The sequence below is a fragment of the Bos taurus genome, chromosome 16 (genome assembly GCF_002263795.3).
Source record: "Bos taurus isolate L1 Dominette 01449 registration number 42190680 breed Hereford chromosome 16, ARS-UCD2.0, whole genome shotgun sequence".
In the NCBI taxonomy this organism is placed as follows: Eukaryota; Metazoa; Chordata; class Mammalia; order Artiodactyla; family Bovidae; genus Bos; species Bos taurus.
In genome coordinates, this window is record NC_037343.1 from 5,086,969 (window position 1) to 5,100,365 (window position 13,397).

Consider the following 13,397-nt stretch of genomic DNA (forward strand, 5'->3'; position numbering starts at 1 on the left):
TGATTAATTTGGTGCCAAAGATACTCAAGGAAACTTAAAAATTGAGGGACTAATTGTTGTTTGGTCTGTATTTTTGTCTTTTCACAATTATAGACTTTATTCCAATTAGTCTTGTGAAATATTTAAGAAGAGACTTTATAAATCTGTTTTTAATCCTATCTTCCTATTGAGAATTCACACTAGTGAATGAAGATTTGATACCTCTGAGGGATGGCAGAGAATACACTTTGGCATCTCACCCTGTTCCATAAAGAAACTGGCAGACTGTATCATTTGCCCAGTTTTTCTTGATTCTTCCAAGAGGAATGATGTTTATGGGTAGATAAGCCAACAAGTGCTCCCCACAACAGTGAGAAAGTCATGGGGTTATGATTGTAAAGACCCACAGACCCCTGGAGAGCTCTCACGACACACTATTATCATTCTCCTTAAGACTTGAGCTTTATTGAATTGCACCCCTCAAGTCCTATCCAGTACTTGGTCTCCTCAATTCTGCTTCTTCCCTTTAGTAACTCACAGCAGTGGACTTCCCTAGCCTGAGTTCCTTGAGTCAGGCACCAACTTACCACTGACTTAGAGCTTTCACTTCAGCCTGATTCAGGGTCTGAGAACACTGAGTCTTAGTGCTGTGTTTCTGAGATTCTTTACCATGTCCCCCAAGTTGCAGAGAATTTTTCCAGCACTGTGTCTCCTTGGGGTCCTATCTCTATTGCATTGCCCACCTGTCCTGTGCGGTAAGTACAGAGGTGATAAGGAAGAGGGGAAAGTTTAAACTAAGGTAGGGAGAAGAATTTCTTATTAAGAATTCATTAAATATAACCAATCATAGGTTATATTAATTTCAATATTAAATAATTAATAATTAAATAATTTTAGTCCTTTTGATACAGGGCATAATTACTTAGAAAGCAAAATATTGCAAGCCCTTGGGAGCTGATATAGCCACAAGAGAAACCTTTTAATTTTTATATTAAGTGCTTATATTAAAGTGGCTAAACCTAAATTCTTAGCTATTACTTGTGGATGCAGAACTTGAATTCTGATATTTTCTGTTCTCTGACTAAAATGTACTTCACAGAATGTAATAATTAAATAAAATTTTTCTAAAAAGAAAAAAAAAGAATTAATTCTTAAATAAGGTTCATTATTTTTCTGTTTCATCAAGGTTGTGTAGAAAATTTTTGCCATCCAGAAAGTAAACTTTTATATCATTGAAAATAATGAGTGAGATTGTTAGAGTAAAATTAGGAAGCACTGTATAAACTAAAAACATTATATAAATGAAAGATCTTGCATTGCAAACTGGGGTATAATTGTTCCTAACTAATGAGCACTGAAAGGAATTGCAAGGATTTGCAGGCCCCACTAGGGTGCAGTTCAGTTCAGTTCAGTCGCTCAGTCATGTCCGACTCTTTTTGCAATCCCATAGCCTGCAGCATGCCAGGCCTCCCTGTCCATCACCAACTCCCGGAGTTTACTCAAACTCATATCCATTGAGTCAGTAATTCCCCCAACCATCTCATCCTCTGTTGTTCCCTTCTCCTCACTCTCCAGAGAGTAAAGAAGAGCTGAAGTTCCTCTTGATGAAAGTGAAAGAGGAGAGTGAAAAATTTGGCTTAAAACTCAACATTAAAAAACAAAGATCATTGCATTCAGTCCCATAACTTCATGGGAAATAGATGGGGGAACAATGGAAGCAGTGACAGACTTTATTTTTCTGGGCTCCAAAGTTACTGCAGATAGGTGACTGCAGCCATGAAATTAAAAGACGCTTACTCCTTGAAAGAAAAGTTATGACCAACCTAGACAGCATATTAAAAAGCATAGACATTACTTTGCCTAAAAAGTCCATCTAGTCAAAGCTATGGTTTTTCCAGTAGTCATGTATGGATGTGAGAGTTGGACTATAAAGAGCTGAGCGTGGAAAAATTGATTGTTTTGAACTGTGGTGTTGGAGAAGACTTTTGAGAGTCCCTTCCAACCAATCCATCCTAAAGGAAAACAGTCCTGAATATTCATTGGCAGGACTGATGCTGAAGTTGAAGCTCCAATACTTTGGCCACCTGATGCTTAGAACTGACTCACTGGAAAATACCCTTATGCTGGGAAAGATTGAAGTCAGGAGGAGAAGTGGATGACAGAGCATGAGATGGTTGCATGGCATCACTCACCAGATGGGCATGAGTTAGAGCAAGCTCCGAGAGTTGGTGATGGACAGGGAGGCCTGATGTGCTGCAGTCCGTGGGGTCGCAAAGAGTCAGACACGATTGAGTGACTGAAATGAACTGAAATGAACCCTTGTCTTTGTATCAGTTCCCTTCCCAGATTAGTCTGTCTGTGCTCAGTGGTGTCTGACTCTCTGCAACCACATGGACTGTAGCCTGCCAGGCTCCTCTGTCCAAGGGATTCTGCTGGCAAGAATACTGGAGTGGGTTGCCATTTCCCAGATTAGTACTTGTTTGAATCTGCCCTTTGGAACTCAGGGAAGGTCACGGTGGTTGGAGGTGTGTTCCTTATAAGAAACCAGGGACAAAAAAGCTTCCCTGCCCAGAAGCCCCACAAGATCCTGATCAATTTCATGCAGAAGAAAAAATGCTTACAACTGTGCAATTGTATGGTCAGGTGTGAACCCACAGCTCAAAAAAGGGAAATGTTAAATAAAGATGGCACAAATTCTAATTAGGTCCCATTTGTTTATTTTTGCTTTTATTTCCCATATTCTCGGAGGTGGGTCATTGAGGATCCTGCTGTGATGTATGTTGGAGAGTGTTTTGCTTACGTTCTTCTCTAGGAGTTTTATAGTTTCTGGTCTTACATTTAGATCTTTAATCCATTTTGAGTTTATTTTTGTGTATGGTGTTAGAAAGTGTTCTAGTTTCATTCTTTTACAAGTGGTTGACCAGTTTTCCCAGCACCATTTGTTAAAGAGATTGTCTTTAATCCATTGTATATTCTTGCCTCCTTTGTCAAAGATAAGGTGTCTATAGGTGCGTGGATTTATCTCTGGGCTTTCTATTTTGTTCCATTGGTCTATATTTCTGTCTTTGTGCCAGTACCATACTGTCTTGATGACTGTGGCTTTGTAGTAGAGCCTGAAGTCAGGTAGGTTGATTCCTCCAGTTCCATTCTTCTTTCTCAAGATTGCTTTGGCTATTCGAGGTTTTTTGTATTTCCATACAAATTGTGAAATTGTTCTAGCTCTGTGAAGAATACCGTTGGTAGCTTGATAGGGATTGCACTGAATCTATAAATTGCTTTGAGAAGGAAATTGCAACCCACTCCAGTGTTCTTGCCTGGAGAATCCCATGGATGGAGAAGCCTGGTAGGCTGCAGTCCATGGAGTCGCACAGAGTTGGACACGACTGAAGTGACTTGGCAGCAGCAGCAGTATACTCATTTTCACTCTATTGATTCTTCCAATTCATGAACATGGTATATTTCTCCATCTATTAGTGTCCTCTTTGATTTCTTTGACCAGTGTTTTATAGTTTTCTATCTAGAGGTCTTTAGTTTCTTTAGGTAGATATATTCCTAAGTATTTTATTCTTTTCGTTGCAATGGTGAATGGAATTGTTTCTTTAATTTCTCTTTGTATTTTCTCATTATTAGTGTATAGGAATGCAAGGGATTTCTGTGTGTTGATTTTATATCCTGCAACTTTACTATATTCATTGATTAGTTCTAGTAATTTTCTGGTGGAGTCTTTAAGGTTTTCTATGTAGAGGATCATGTCATCTGCAAACAGTGAGAGTTTTACTTCTTCTTTTCCAATTTGGATTCCTTTTATTTCTTTTTCTGCTCTGATTGCTGTGGCCAAAACTTGCAAAACTATGTTGAATAGTAGTGGTGAGAGTGGGCACCCTTGTCTTGTTCCTGACTTTAGGGGAAATGCTTTCAATTTTTCACCGTTGAGGATAATGTTTGCTGTGGATTTGTCATATATAGCTTTTATTATGTTGAGGTGTGTTCCTTCTATTCCTGCTTTCTGGAGAGTTTTTATCATAAATGGATGTTGAATTTTGTCAAAGGCTTCCTCTGCATCTATTGAGATAATCATATGGCTTTTATTTTTCAATTTGTTAATGTGGTGTATCACATTGATTGATTTGCAGATATTGAAGAATCCTTGCATCCCTGGGATAAAGCCCACTTGGTCATGGTGTATGATCTTTTTAATGTGTTGTTGGATTCTGATTGCTAGAATTTTGTTAAGGATTTTTGCATCTATGTTCATCAGTGATATGGGCCTGTAGTTTTCTTTTTTTGTGGCATCTTTGTCAGGTTTTGGTATTAGAGTGTTGGTGGCCTCCTAGAATGAGTTTGGAAGTTTACTTTCCTCTGCAATTTCCTGGAAGAGTTTGAGAAGGATAGGTGTTAGCTCTTCTCTAAATTTTTGGTGGAATTCAGCTGTGAAGCCATCTGGACCTGGGCTTTTGTTTGCTGGAAGATTTTTGATTACAGTTTCAATTTCCGTGCTTGTGATGGGTCTGTTAAGATTTTCTATTTCTTCCTGGTCCAGTTTTGGAAAGTTGTAGTTTTCTAAGAATTTGTCCATTTCTTCCACGTTGTCCATTTTATTGGCATATAATTTCTGATAATAGTCTCTTATGATCCTTTGTATTTCTGTGTTGTCTGTTGTGATCTCTCCATTTTCATTTCTAATTTTATTGATTTGGTTTTTCTCCCTTTGTTTCTTGATGAGTCTGGCTAATGGTTTGTCAATGTTATTTATCCTTTAAAAGAACCAGGTTTTGGCTTTGTTTCCTCTGCCTTTTCTAAACCCAACTTGAAATCTAGAAGTTCTCAGTTCACAAATGCTGAAGCCTAGCGTGGAGGGTTTTGAGTAAAACCTTACTAGCATGGGAGATGAGTTCAATTGTCTGGTGGTTTGAACATTCTTTAGTACTGCCCTTCTTAGGAAGTGGGATGATATTGACCTTTTCTAGCCCTGTGGCCACTGCTAGGTTTTCCAAATTTGCTGACATATTGAGTACAGCACTTTAATAGCATCATCTTTTAGGATTTTAAATATCTGCTGGAATTCCATCACCTCTGCTAGCTTTATTGGCAGCAATGCTTCCTAAGACCCACTAGACTTCACATTCCAGGATATCTGGTTCTAGGTGAGTGATCACAGTATTTTGTTTATCTGGGTCTTGAAGATCTTTTTGTATAGTTCTGTGTATTCTTGCCACCTCTTCCTAATATCTTCTGCTTCTATTAGATGTCAGTGGGAAGCTGACATCTTAAATAGTTTAAAGACATTGTTATGTATCCTTGAGGCAGACCAAGACTGCCTCAAGGCTCTATTGTTTCTTGGGTGCCCCTCCCTTGTCTTTTCATCCCTTCCTTTCCCAAATTAATATTTGCTAGAATCTGCCCTTTGGAATTCAGGGAATGTCATGGAGGTTGAAGGTGTGTTCCTTACAAGAAACCAGGGACAGAAGGGCTTCTGTGCCCAGGAGCCCCACAGGATCCTGATCAATTTCATGCAGAAGAAAAAAATGCTTATAACTGTGCATTCATATGGTCAGATCCGAATCCACACTTTAAAAAAAGAAAATGTTGAATAAAGCTGGCACAAATTCTATAGCTCCTGACTTCTCACTAAAGCCAACTGCTGACTTCTTAAAGATAGGGAGGGGTACAAAGCTCAGCACCCAGTAGCTTTCAGTCTCTATCTGCTAAACGAATGAAAGGAAAGAAAATCAGATCTTGAGATGAGTGTCATTTTTTCCCTCCTTACATTTTTGCAGTTTAAGTGTTGGAACATTACTAAAGAAGAACAATCTAGAGGCAGATGAAATTACTAAATTTAACTTTGATTTCTCCTCTTGGAAATCTACTTAGTTCTTCTGAAGTGTGTGTGAACTGAGAAAAGTTTCCAATACTAGAAATTTCTACTTTGGCACTTTTTAACCTAGAAGTTCCCATCCACTGCTCAGTTGTGAGTATGTTGATCTCAGGACCCCCTGGTTGAAACATTTGGGCACCCTCCCAGGACACCTGGTACTAGTGAAATGACCCTATTATTGTGCTGCTTATGGATCAATCACTTGGTCAGAGAACAAGCTTGGCTTTTGTCCCAATATCAAGGATGCTTCTAATATCATAGCATAATAGGGTTTTGGATATCCTCAAGGACAGATTTCCTCCTTGGATAATGGAAATTAGAACAATGAACTTCACAGGGGGATAAATATTAGTAACTGTTGTGACTTCCATCAAGAAAGAGGAACTATACCATTGTTCATTCTCTACCATGCATGCCTTTTTCATAATTTGCTTTTACAATGTAAGTTTAGAATTTAAGAAATGTGTAACAGTGGTGATTTGTCTGATCTGATGTTTTTATGTGTTGTATTTTTTTTTTTTTTACCTAGCTTTGTTTGTACAGTTTGAACAAAGGAAATGAACTTGCAGTGAAAATCCTTTCCTGCAGCATCATTAAGTTGGAAAAATGAAACAACACACACACACACACCAACAAAAAGCACCTGAGGTTAAAAACATGTATATACTGAATGTTTTTTAAGTGGATAAGTTGGTTAAAAAATACTGCTTATTAGTCCAACTTTCTCTTTATCCCCCATTATTTGTTCCCATTCTTTGACTTTGCTGGTTTCCCTCCCTTTTCTGAATCAATGAAAATGGTCCACATCTAATAGATAAGCTAGACATTTCAATTATTACCTTTTGTTTCTTGGTATTTATTCTTTTTTCTTCCTTTCTTTCTGGTCCATGTGCCTTCACCTACTACGTTATAAAACCTGCTCAAATCTATTTGAACCTGCCTTTCAGAGTTACATCTTTTCATCCTTCTCTACCTTCCTTACTCTGGAACATCATCATGCCACCTAGTCTTGCTTATTCAGTAGAGTTAACATGATGCCATTGATGTTCTGTATCAATGTGCTGTTCTATGGGTGCCTACATGGCCATGATATTTTCAGACTCTCTTATGACAAGGACAGAAGTGTTATCACAGCCAAGGACTAAAAATGCAGATGGAGGATCTTGACCTTTCCATATGTATGCACACTTCTTGTGATGTTCTTTTCTGACAGGGATGGCAAAGAAGGCCTCTGCTGAATCAGTGGCCTTACCTACCAGAAGACATATTAATTTGCTCTAGCAAAGATACCACATGTGGTACAGTGGCTGCAATGCTGTTGCGTTTTTAGTAGTCTACTCTAATTCTCCAGAACCCGAATTTTTTTGTAGTAGACCAACTTATGAAATACAGGGGATACGATGACCCCTCTTGCATCTTTAATTATTTAAGAGTAGCACATATTTCTCCATTTCCTCTACACATTGGTAAATGATATTTAAAAGAACTTATCTTCTTTGCCTCCAAGGGGAGGATATAGGTCATATCAATGACTTCTACTTGGTTTTCTTGGATAGGACCGTCTTAACCCATAGGCCAAGGACCAATATGGGGATTATGCCAGTGACCAATTTTGTCTATCTGGCCCACACTTTCAAAGATAATGGAAATGCCCACCAAGTGGTTTAATAAGGGAGCCTTGATGGTTCCAGGTATCTATGTCAACTCAAACTCTATGTCCAATAATACTTGGATTATTATGCACTTCTCATCTGTGCATAATTGCTTATGTAAATGGACGCAGGTCCTCTCGGAAGACTGGGGAACTCATTACTGTGCATATGTCTCAAGTTGTTGTAGTCTCCTTAGTCGTGGAAACTTTTTTCTTCAGTTAGTGATCTCCAGACCTGAGATTATTAATAGCACAGGTCCAGAAACTAAGCAACAGATTGTAATTTTTAATGGACCAAAGGCCATCAGCCTCCTGATCATCCATCCTTTATTTCTTTCCATGGTACAGATTGAGTAGTATCTAGTTGGCTGCTCATCTGTTTTCACCCTAAGGAATGTCATGTTCTATTAACCATCTTCCTAATCTCAGTCTGGTTGTATCTCTAACTTGCCACTCCTTATGATGATTACATTTACTTAGCTTCTAAAGCCTATGAGCACCACTCAGATTGTGACTGCTAAGAGTGAACCTTGTTCTTTAACAGTCTTCCCATCATCAGCTCTGGTCTCTGATACAGTGCTCCTCTCATTATGATATTCCTTCTGTCCTTGGTAAATGTATCCTCCAGGTCTTCCCAGACAACATAGTCACTTGGTGGAGTTTCCTGCATGTGTGTGGCACATCTACTCCAGCATACTCACTCTTCTGAATCACTTAATCACTCTCTCTACCACTTGCCACAGCAACTCCAGCATTTGAACCTCATTGTTGGCATCACATTTTCCATGCCTCAAGGAGGCATCTTAGGATAGTACTGTAGATACTATTGTCCATCAGTTTAACATTTTACTGACATTTCCAAAAGTGTTAAGTGTTAGTTGCTCAGTCATGACTGACTCTCTGCAACCCCACCAGGCAGCCCACCAGGCTTCTCTATCCATGGATTCTCCAGGCAAGAATACTGGGGTGGGTTGCCATTCCCTTCCCCAGAGGATCTTCCTGATCCAGGGATCAAACCCAGGTCTCCCTCACTGCAGGCAGATTCTTTACCATCTGAACCACCAGGAAAGGCATTTCCAATGACCTGTTTTATTTAAACTCCTCATGCAGTGTGTGTGGGTCCTGACTGTTCTCTTTCACACAGGTGCTCAGCACTGTGTCGTGTCCATTGTTCCAACATGCAAGCCATCATTCTTATTCTTTCTATAAGCTCTTTCTGAACTATTTTAGAGGACAGTGAGTATATTCTTGGGAAGATAGATGGACTGGTCTTATTGGGAGAAATGAGTCAGAGATTGCAGATTTATTTTGCATCTTTAGTTTCTCCCAGAAATACATCTCTGCATTTAGCACAAAAGCAGTGGAATGTGACACCAGCACAGTGTGACTTTGACTTAATTCCGTCTTCCTGTCAAAATGGCTCCTAAATAGTGTCAAGTTTAGTGAATTTTCAAAAAAATGAAGCCAATCCTAAGTGCTTGTCAGTCCATTGTAACCTTTCTATGGTTCCCCAGCCTCAGGCCTTCATGAAGGCAGCTCGAGTCCTGTGTTTGGCTGAGTGATTGGATGGGTAGAGAAGACAGAAGGACAGATGGAAGCTTCCTTTGAACCACACAGATACTAGGAAGTGTTATTATATGCATTCTACATGCTGACCTTCTTTTACTTTTATGTCTCACCTCAAGATTGTGAATCCCCTCCTGTCATTGCCCATGGACAACGTAAAGTAGTCTCTAAATTCTTTACATTTGATCACCAAGCTGTATATGAATGTGATGAAGGGTACATCCTGGTTGGAGCGAAAGAACTCTCCTGCACGTCTTCAGGCTGGTCACCTGCGGTCCCTCAGTGTAAAGGTAACTCTGGCTCCCTCTTCATTTTAAGGGGGCGGGGGTGGGACTATCATCAAAGGATTGAGAGCACAGTTTCTTTCCTGTGAGAGGCAGCAAAAAAACCATTTGATTTGATTTATTGAAAATAATTACTATGGTCTGATGGTATCCAAAGCAAAAAGTACAGAGGGCACACAGAACATTAATTTCCCCTTCTTTTCCAGGTACAAAATTCAGCCTTTGTGAGGCATCTCCATTTGTCAGTTTCTTGTATAATTCCAGAAATAGTCTACAGATGGTACATTCTATCTGCATGTAGCTGTGGCTTGCAGGAAAATTTTCATGAAAAGTTGGTCTAGAATGTAAGCCCTAGTGGACTAATGCCAAGCATTGTGAAATCACAAGTATTTCTATCAGTGCCAGTGCAGGGCACTAGCTGCTCACAATGTAGCTGTGTGGTGAGGGACTCCTAATTTTCCAGCTGTTATGGGGACATGAGGTCAAAATGAGGTCTGATTATTGCATGCACAGAGGTTTAATATCATTTCATCATCAACAACTTTGGGGATGATTTGCCACCATCGTCTCCTTCGCACACAGGAGAATAATAAGCAAGAGGGAAAATTTTTCCTCTATTGTCTTACAGGAATCAAGATACAAGAGACAGCTGATTTGATAGTTGAAGATTTGGGGTCACATGCCCTTTTTATTGGAGAAGGCAATGGCAACCCACTCCAGTACTCTTGCCTGGAAAATCCCATGGACAGAGGAGCCTGGTGGGCTGAAGTCCATGGGGTCGCTAAGAGTTGGGCACGACTGAGCGACTTCACTTTCACTTTTCACTTTCATACATTGGAGAAGGAAATGGCAACCCACTCCAGTGTTCTTGCCTGGAGAATCCCAGGGACGGGGAAGCCTGGTGGGCTGCTGTCTATGGGGTCGCACAGAGTCGGACATGACTGAAGCAACTTAGCAGCAGCAGCCCTTTTTATATTGTTAGGCTATTTAAAATAGTTATATGTCCTTCAGCAAGTCACTTAACCTCTCTGTATGTCACTTTCTCTTAGATAAAATAGTGAGATTTAAATAAGACGATCACATAAAGATCTACCCCAAAGTCTGATAAAGTACTATCCCAATGCTCAATAAATATGCTAACGAATATTATTTTTCTTCTCAAGATTAAAAAAAAGGTAAAACAATTAGCAACACTTAAATACAGTTCATTCTTAGTACCCTAGGCTTGCATGTTTTTTCTTAGATCTGTGTATTGCTTAAAGTTATGTTTCCATTGCAGCATTGTGTCTGAAACCAGAGATAGAATATGGAAGGTTATCTGTGGAGAAGGTTAGATATGTTGAACCTGAAAGAATTACTATCCAGTGTGAGTCTGGCTTTAGTGTGGTTGGTTCTGAAAATATCACTTGCTCAGAGGACAGAACCTGGTACCCGGAGGTGCCCAAGTGTGAGTGGGTAAGTCACACAATTTGAGGTAATTTTTGTTTTATTAAACCCCAAAGCACTGTCCTGCCAGCAAAGGTGGTACCTGACTTGTCAAGATTCATTCATTCAAAGGAACTCTCATTTTCGCTTTGGAGCCTTCTGGTCTGATAGGAGATGCAAAGTTTTCCTGCTCTCACTTGTGATCAAAGAAAACTGAGCCCCTTTGGAGTGGAGGGTCTCAGAGCTGGTAGTAGTGACTCCCAACTTTTCTAGAGGATTTGATATACTCTTGTCCCATTTCTGGATGGTCAGAAGTAGTGTCTGTTCCCACAGAAGCTTTCTGGGAGGCTGTCTCAGAGCAGAGTTATATTCCTCTCAGGAAGATGATGGTGGGAAGCAAGGTGTTTCTGGTTTTCCTGCTCCCCCACCAGTCCTGGGGTGTGTCTTGGTCCTGAATCTGTAACCCTGCCTGTTTCTACATGAACTGTGCCCCCTAACAATCGGGAGAGAAGTCTTTCAAGCATACTTACCATGTGTTTCTCTTTTAGGAGTATCCTGAAGGCTGTGAGCAAGTAGTCACAGGCAGGAAACTCTTGAAGTGCCTCTCAAGGCCAGAGGAGGTGAAATTGGCCTTGGAAGTGTACAAGCTGTCCCTGGAGATTGCACTCCTGGAGCTTCAGATAGATAAGCCAAAGGATGCCTCTTAGTGGTAATCACTGTAATGTTTCTCAAGAGAGAGAGGAAAACGTTTCTTGCTACCTTCATTCCAATATGGATCACCTGAGTTAACCACCTCTACCATTTCTTTTACACCACCAATTGTGGTAATAATTATCTAGAAAGGATAATTTTGTTAATATTTAGTGCCTTGAGATTGTGGAGTTATTGATGATTTTCTGACTCATGTTTTCCCTTTTCTGGACACAGAATACACATTTTTTAATTAAAAATTAGCATATCCAACATCATTTTGTCTTTGTGTTTAATTTTGTAAAATAAGGTCTGTGAACACACACATACATGAAGTTGATACGTTTACTTTTTATTGCTGGGATCTTGGACGTAGGGACTTGGGTTCACAGCAGTACATTTCCATGGATTGCCTTTACTCCACAATTCCATGTATATAGGTTACTCAGGAGCTCAATATTTAGATTAAACATCAACACACCCCAAAATTGTTGTCCACTGTCCGCACTTTGAGGAAGTCAGGTCCTTTTGTGAGCCCCCATGCACTTGGCCTCTGCCTCAGTCATGCTCCCTCTTGGCTTTTGCCTTACAGGAAGGGGATTCCTGTCTGTCTTGGTCTCCTGACCCTTTCCTCAGAACAGACTCTGAAAGCCTGGTGAGTGGAATCCTGCCTGGCAGCTACATTTGTGCTCCCAAATCCTCAAAATGATTGGTCCCATTTTCTTTATTAGAAGTGTTAAAATGGCTCGAGCAACCACCCTCCCCCCCCGTACATGAGAAGATGCCCTGCGTCAATCACCCTTATATCTTGGGGTGTTTGGAGGCTTTTATTCTTTGCATTTATCACTTTTCTCAACTCTTGCATCCTCTGATATCTCTCTCCCACTCATATCTTGGCTCCTTGTCCCATCTATTTTGTACATAGAACTCTATGGGGAATGTTGGCCTCATTGGTTTAACTTTCCCAAGTGTACTCCAATCAGGCAAAGTTGTATAGCAGGCTTTCCTTAACCCTTAGATGCTACAGAGGATCTTGAATGCTTAGAGAAACCTACTTAATAGAGAAGGTATTTATTCATTGTCTTAAAAGCTGTCACCTGCTCCTGCTACTAGGAATTATTTTGGCTGATATTTATTTTGGTTCTCCTGAGTCACAGACCTGTGAGTGTCTAGTTTCTGATCCAGGAAAGCACTGTGAGAGAAAGGTAATGAGATGGAGAAGGGAGGACAGCCTAAAGAGGCAGCAAGTTTGACGGGATCATTGTTGTTGCCAACAGGACCTACACTATGCCGAGTGTATGGAACAAATGTGTATGGAACAAAACTGAGAACCTGCTCCTGATGATTGAGATTTGAGGAGTTTTTAAAAAAAAATCTAGTTGGAATATAGCTGGTTTACAATGTTTTGTTAATTTCAGGTGTATAGCCAAGTGATTCAGTTATACATATAGATATATATATGTATCTATCTATACTGTTTCTATCTATACAGATATATATTTCTCTGTATCAGTTTCTTTTCTTTTATAGGTTGTTAAAAAATACTGAATATAGTTCCCTGTGCCATACAATATGTCCTTGTTGGTTTTCTATTTTATATATCAGTTTAGTTCAGTCACTCATTCCTGTCCGACTCTTTCCAACGCCATGGACTGCAACATGCCAGGCTTCCCTGTCCATCACCAACTCCCAGAGCTTGCTCAAACTCACGTCCATTGAGTCAGTGATACCATTAAATCATCTCATTCTCTCTCATCCCCTTCTCCTCCTGCCTTCAATTTTTCCCAGCATCAGGGTCTATTCCAGTGAGTCACTTCTTGACATCGTGTGGCTGAAGTATTCGAGCTTCAGCTTCAGCATCAGTCCTTCCAATGAATATTCAGGACTGATTTCCTTTAGGATTGACTAGTTTGATTTCCTTGCTGTC

The 13,397-nt window shown here is 40.0% G+C and overlaps 1 protein-coding gene across 1 annotated transcript; it reads left to right on the forward strand.

The window, feature by feature from the left end:
* The first annotated feature begins 538 nt into the window (after positions 1-538).
* On the forward strand, positions 539-11,743 carry LOC510860 (C4b-binding protein alpha-like). The gene is made up of 4 exons (NM_001075473.2): positions 539-734; positions 9,191-9,361; positions 10,635-10,810; positions 11,329-11,743. The coding sequence occupies exons 1-4, from the start codon at positions 650-652 to the stop codon at positions 11,485-11,487; spliced, it is 591 nt and encodes a 196-aa protein (NP_001068941.1). The 5' UTR covers positions 539-649; the 3' UTR covers positions 11,488-11,743.
* The last annotated feature ends 1,654 nt before the right edge of the window (positions 11,744-13,397 follow it).

Bases quoted from the DNA above. Each gene is read 5' to 3' on its own strand.
- LOC510860 (NM_001075473.2), top strand. From the start codon at position 650: ATGTCCCCCAAGTTGCAGAGAATTTTTCCAGCACTGTGTCTCCTTGGG. The intron at 735-9,190 runs GTAAGTACAGAG...TCTCACCTCAAG, and splicing joins TTGCCCACCTGTCCTGTGCG to ATTGTGAATCCCCTCCTGTC. The intron at 10,811-11,328 runs GTAAGTCACACA...TTTCTCTTTTAG, and splicing joins AGGTGCCCAAGTGTGAGTGG to GAGTATCCTGAAGGCTGTGA.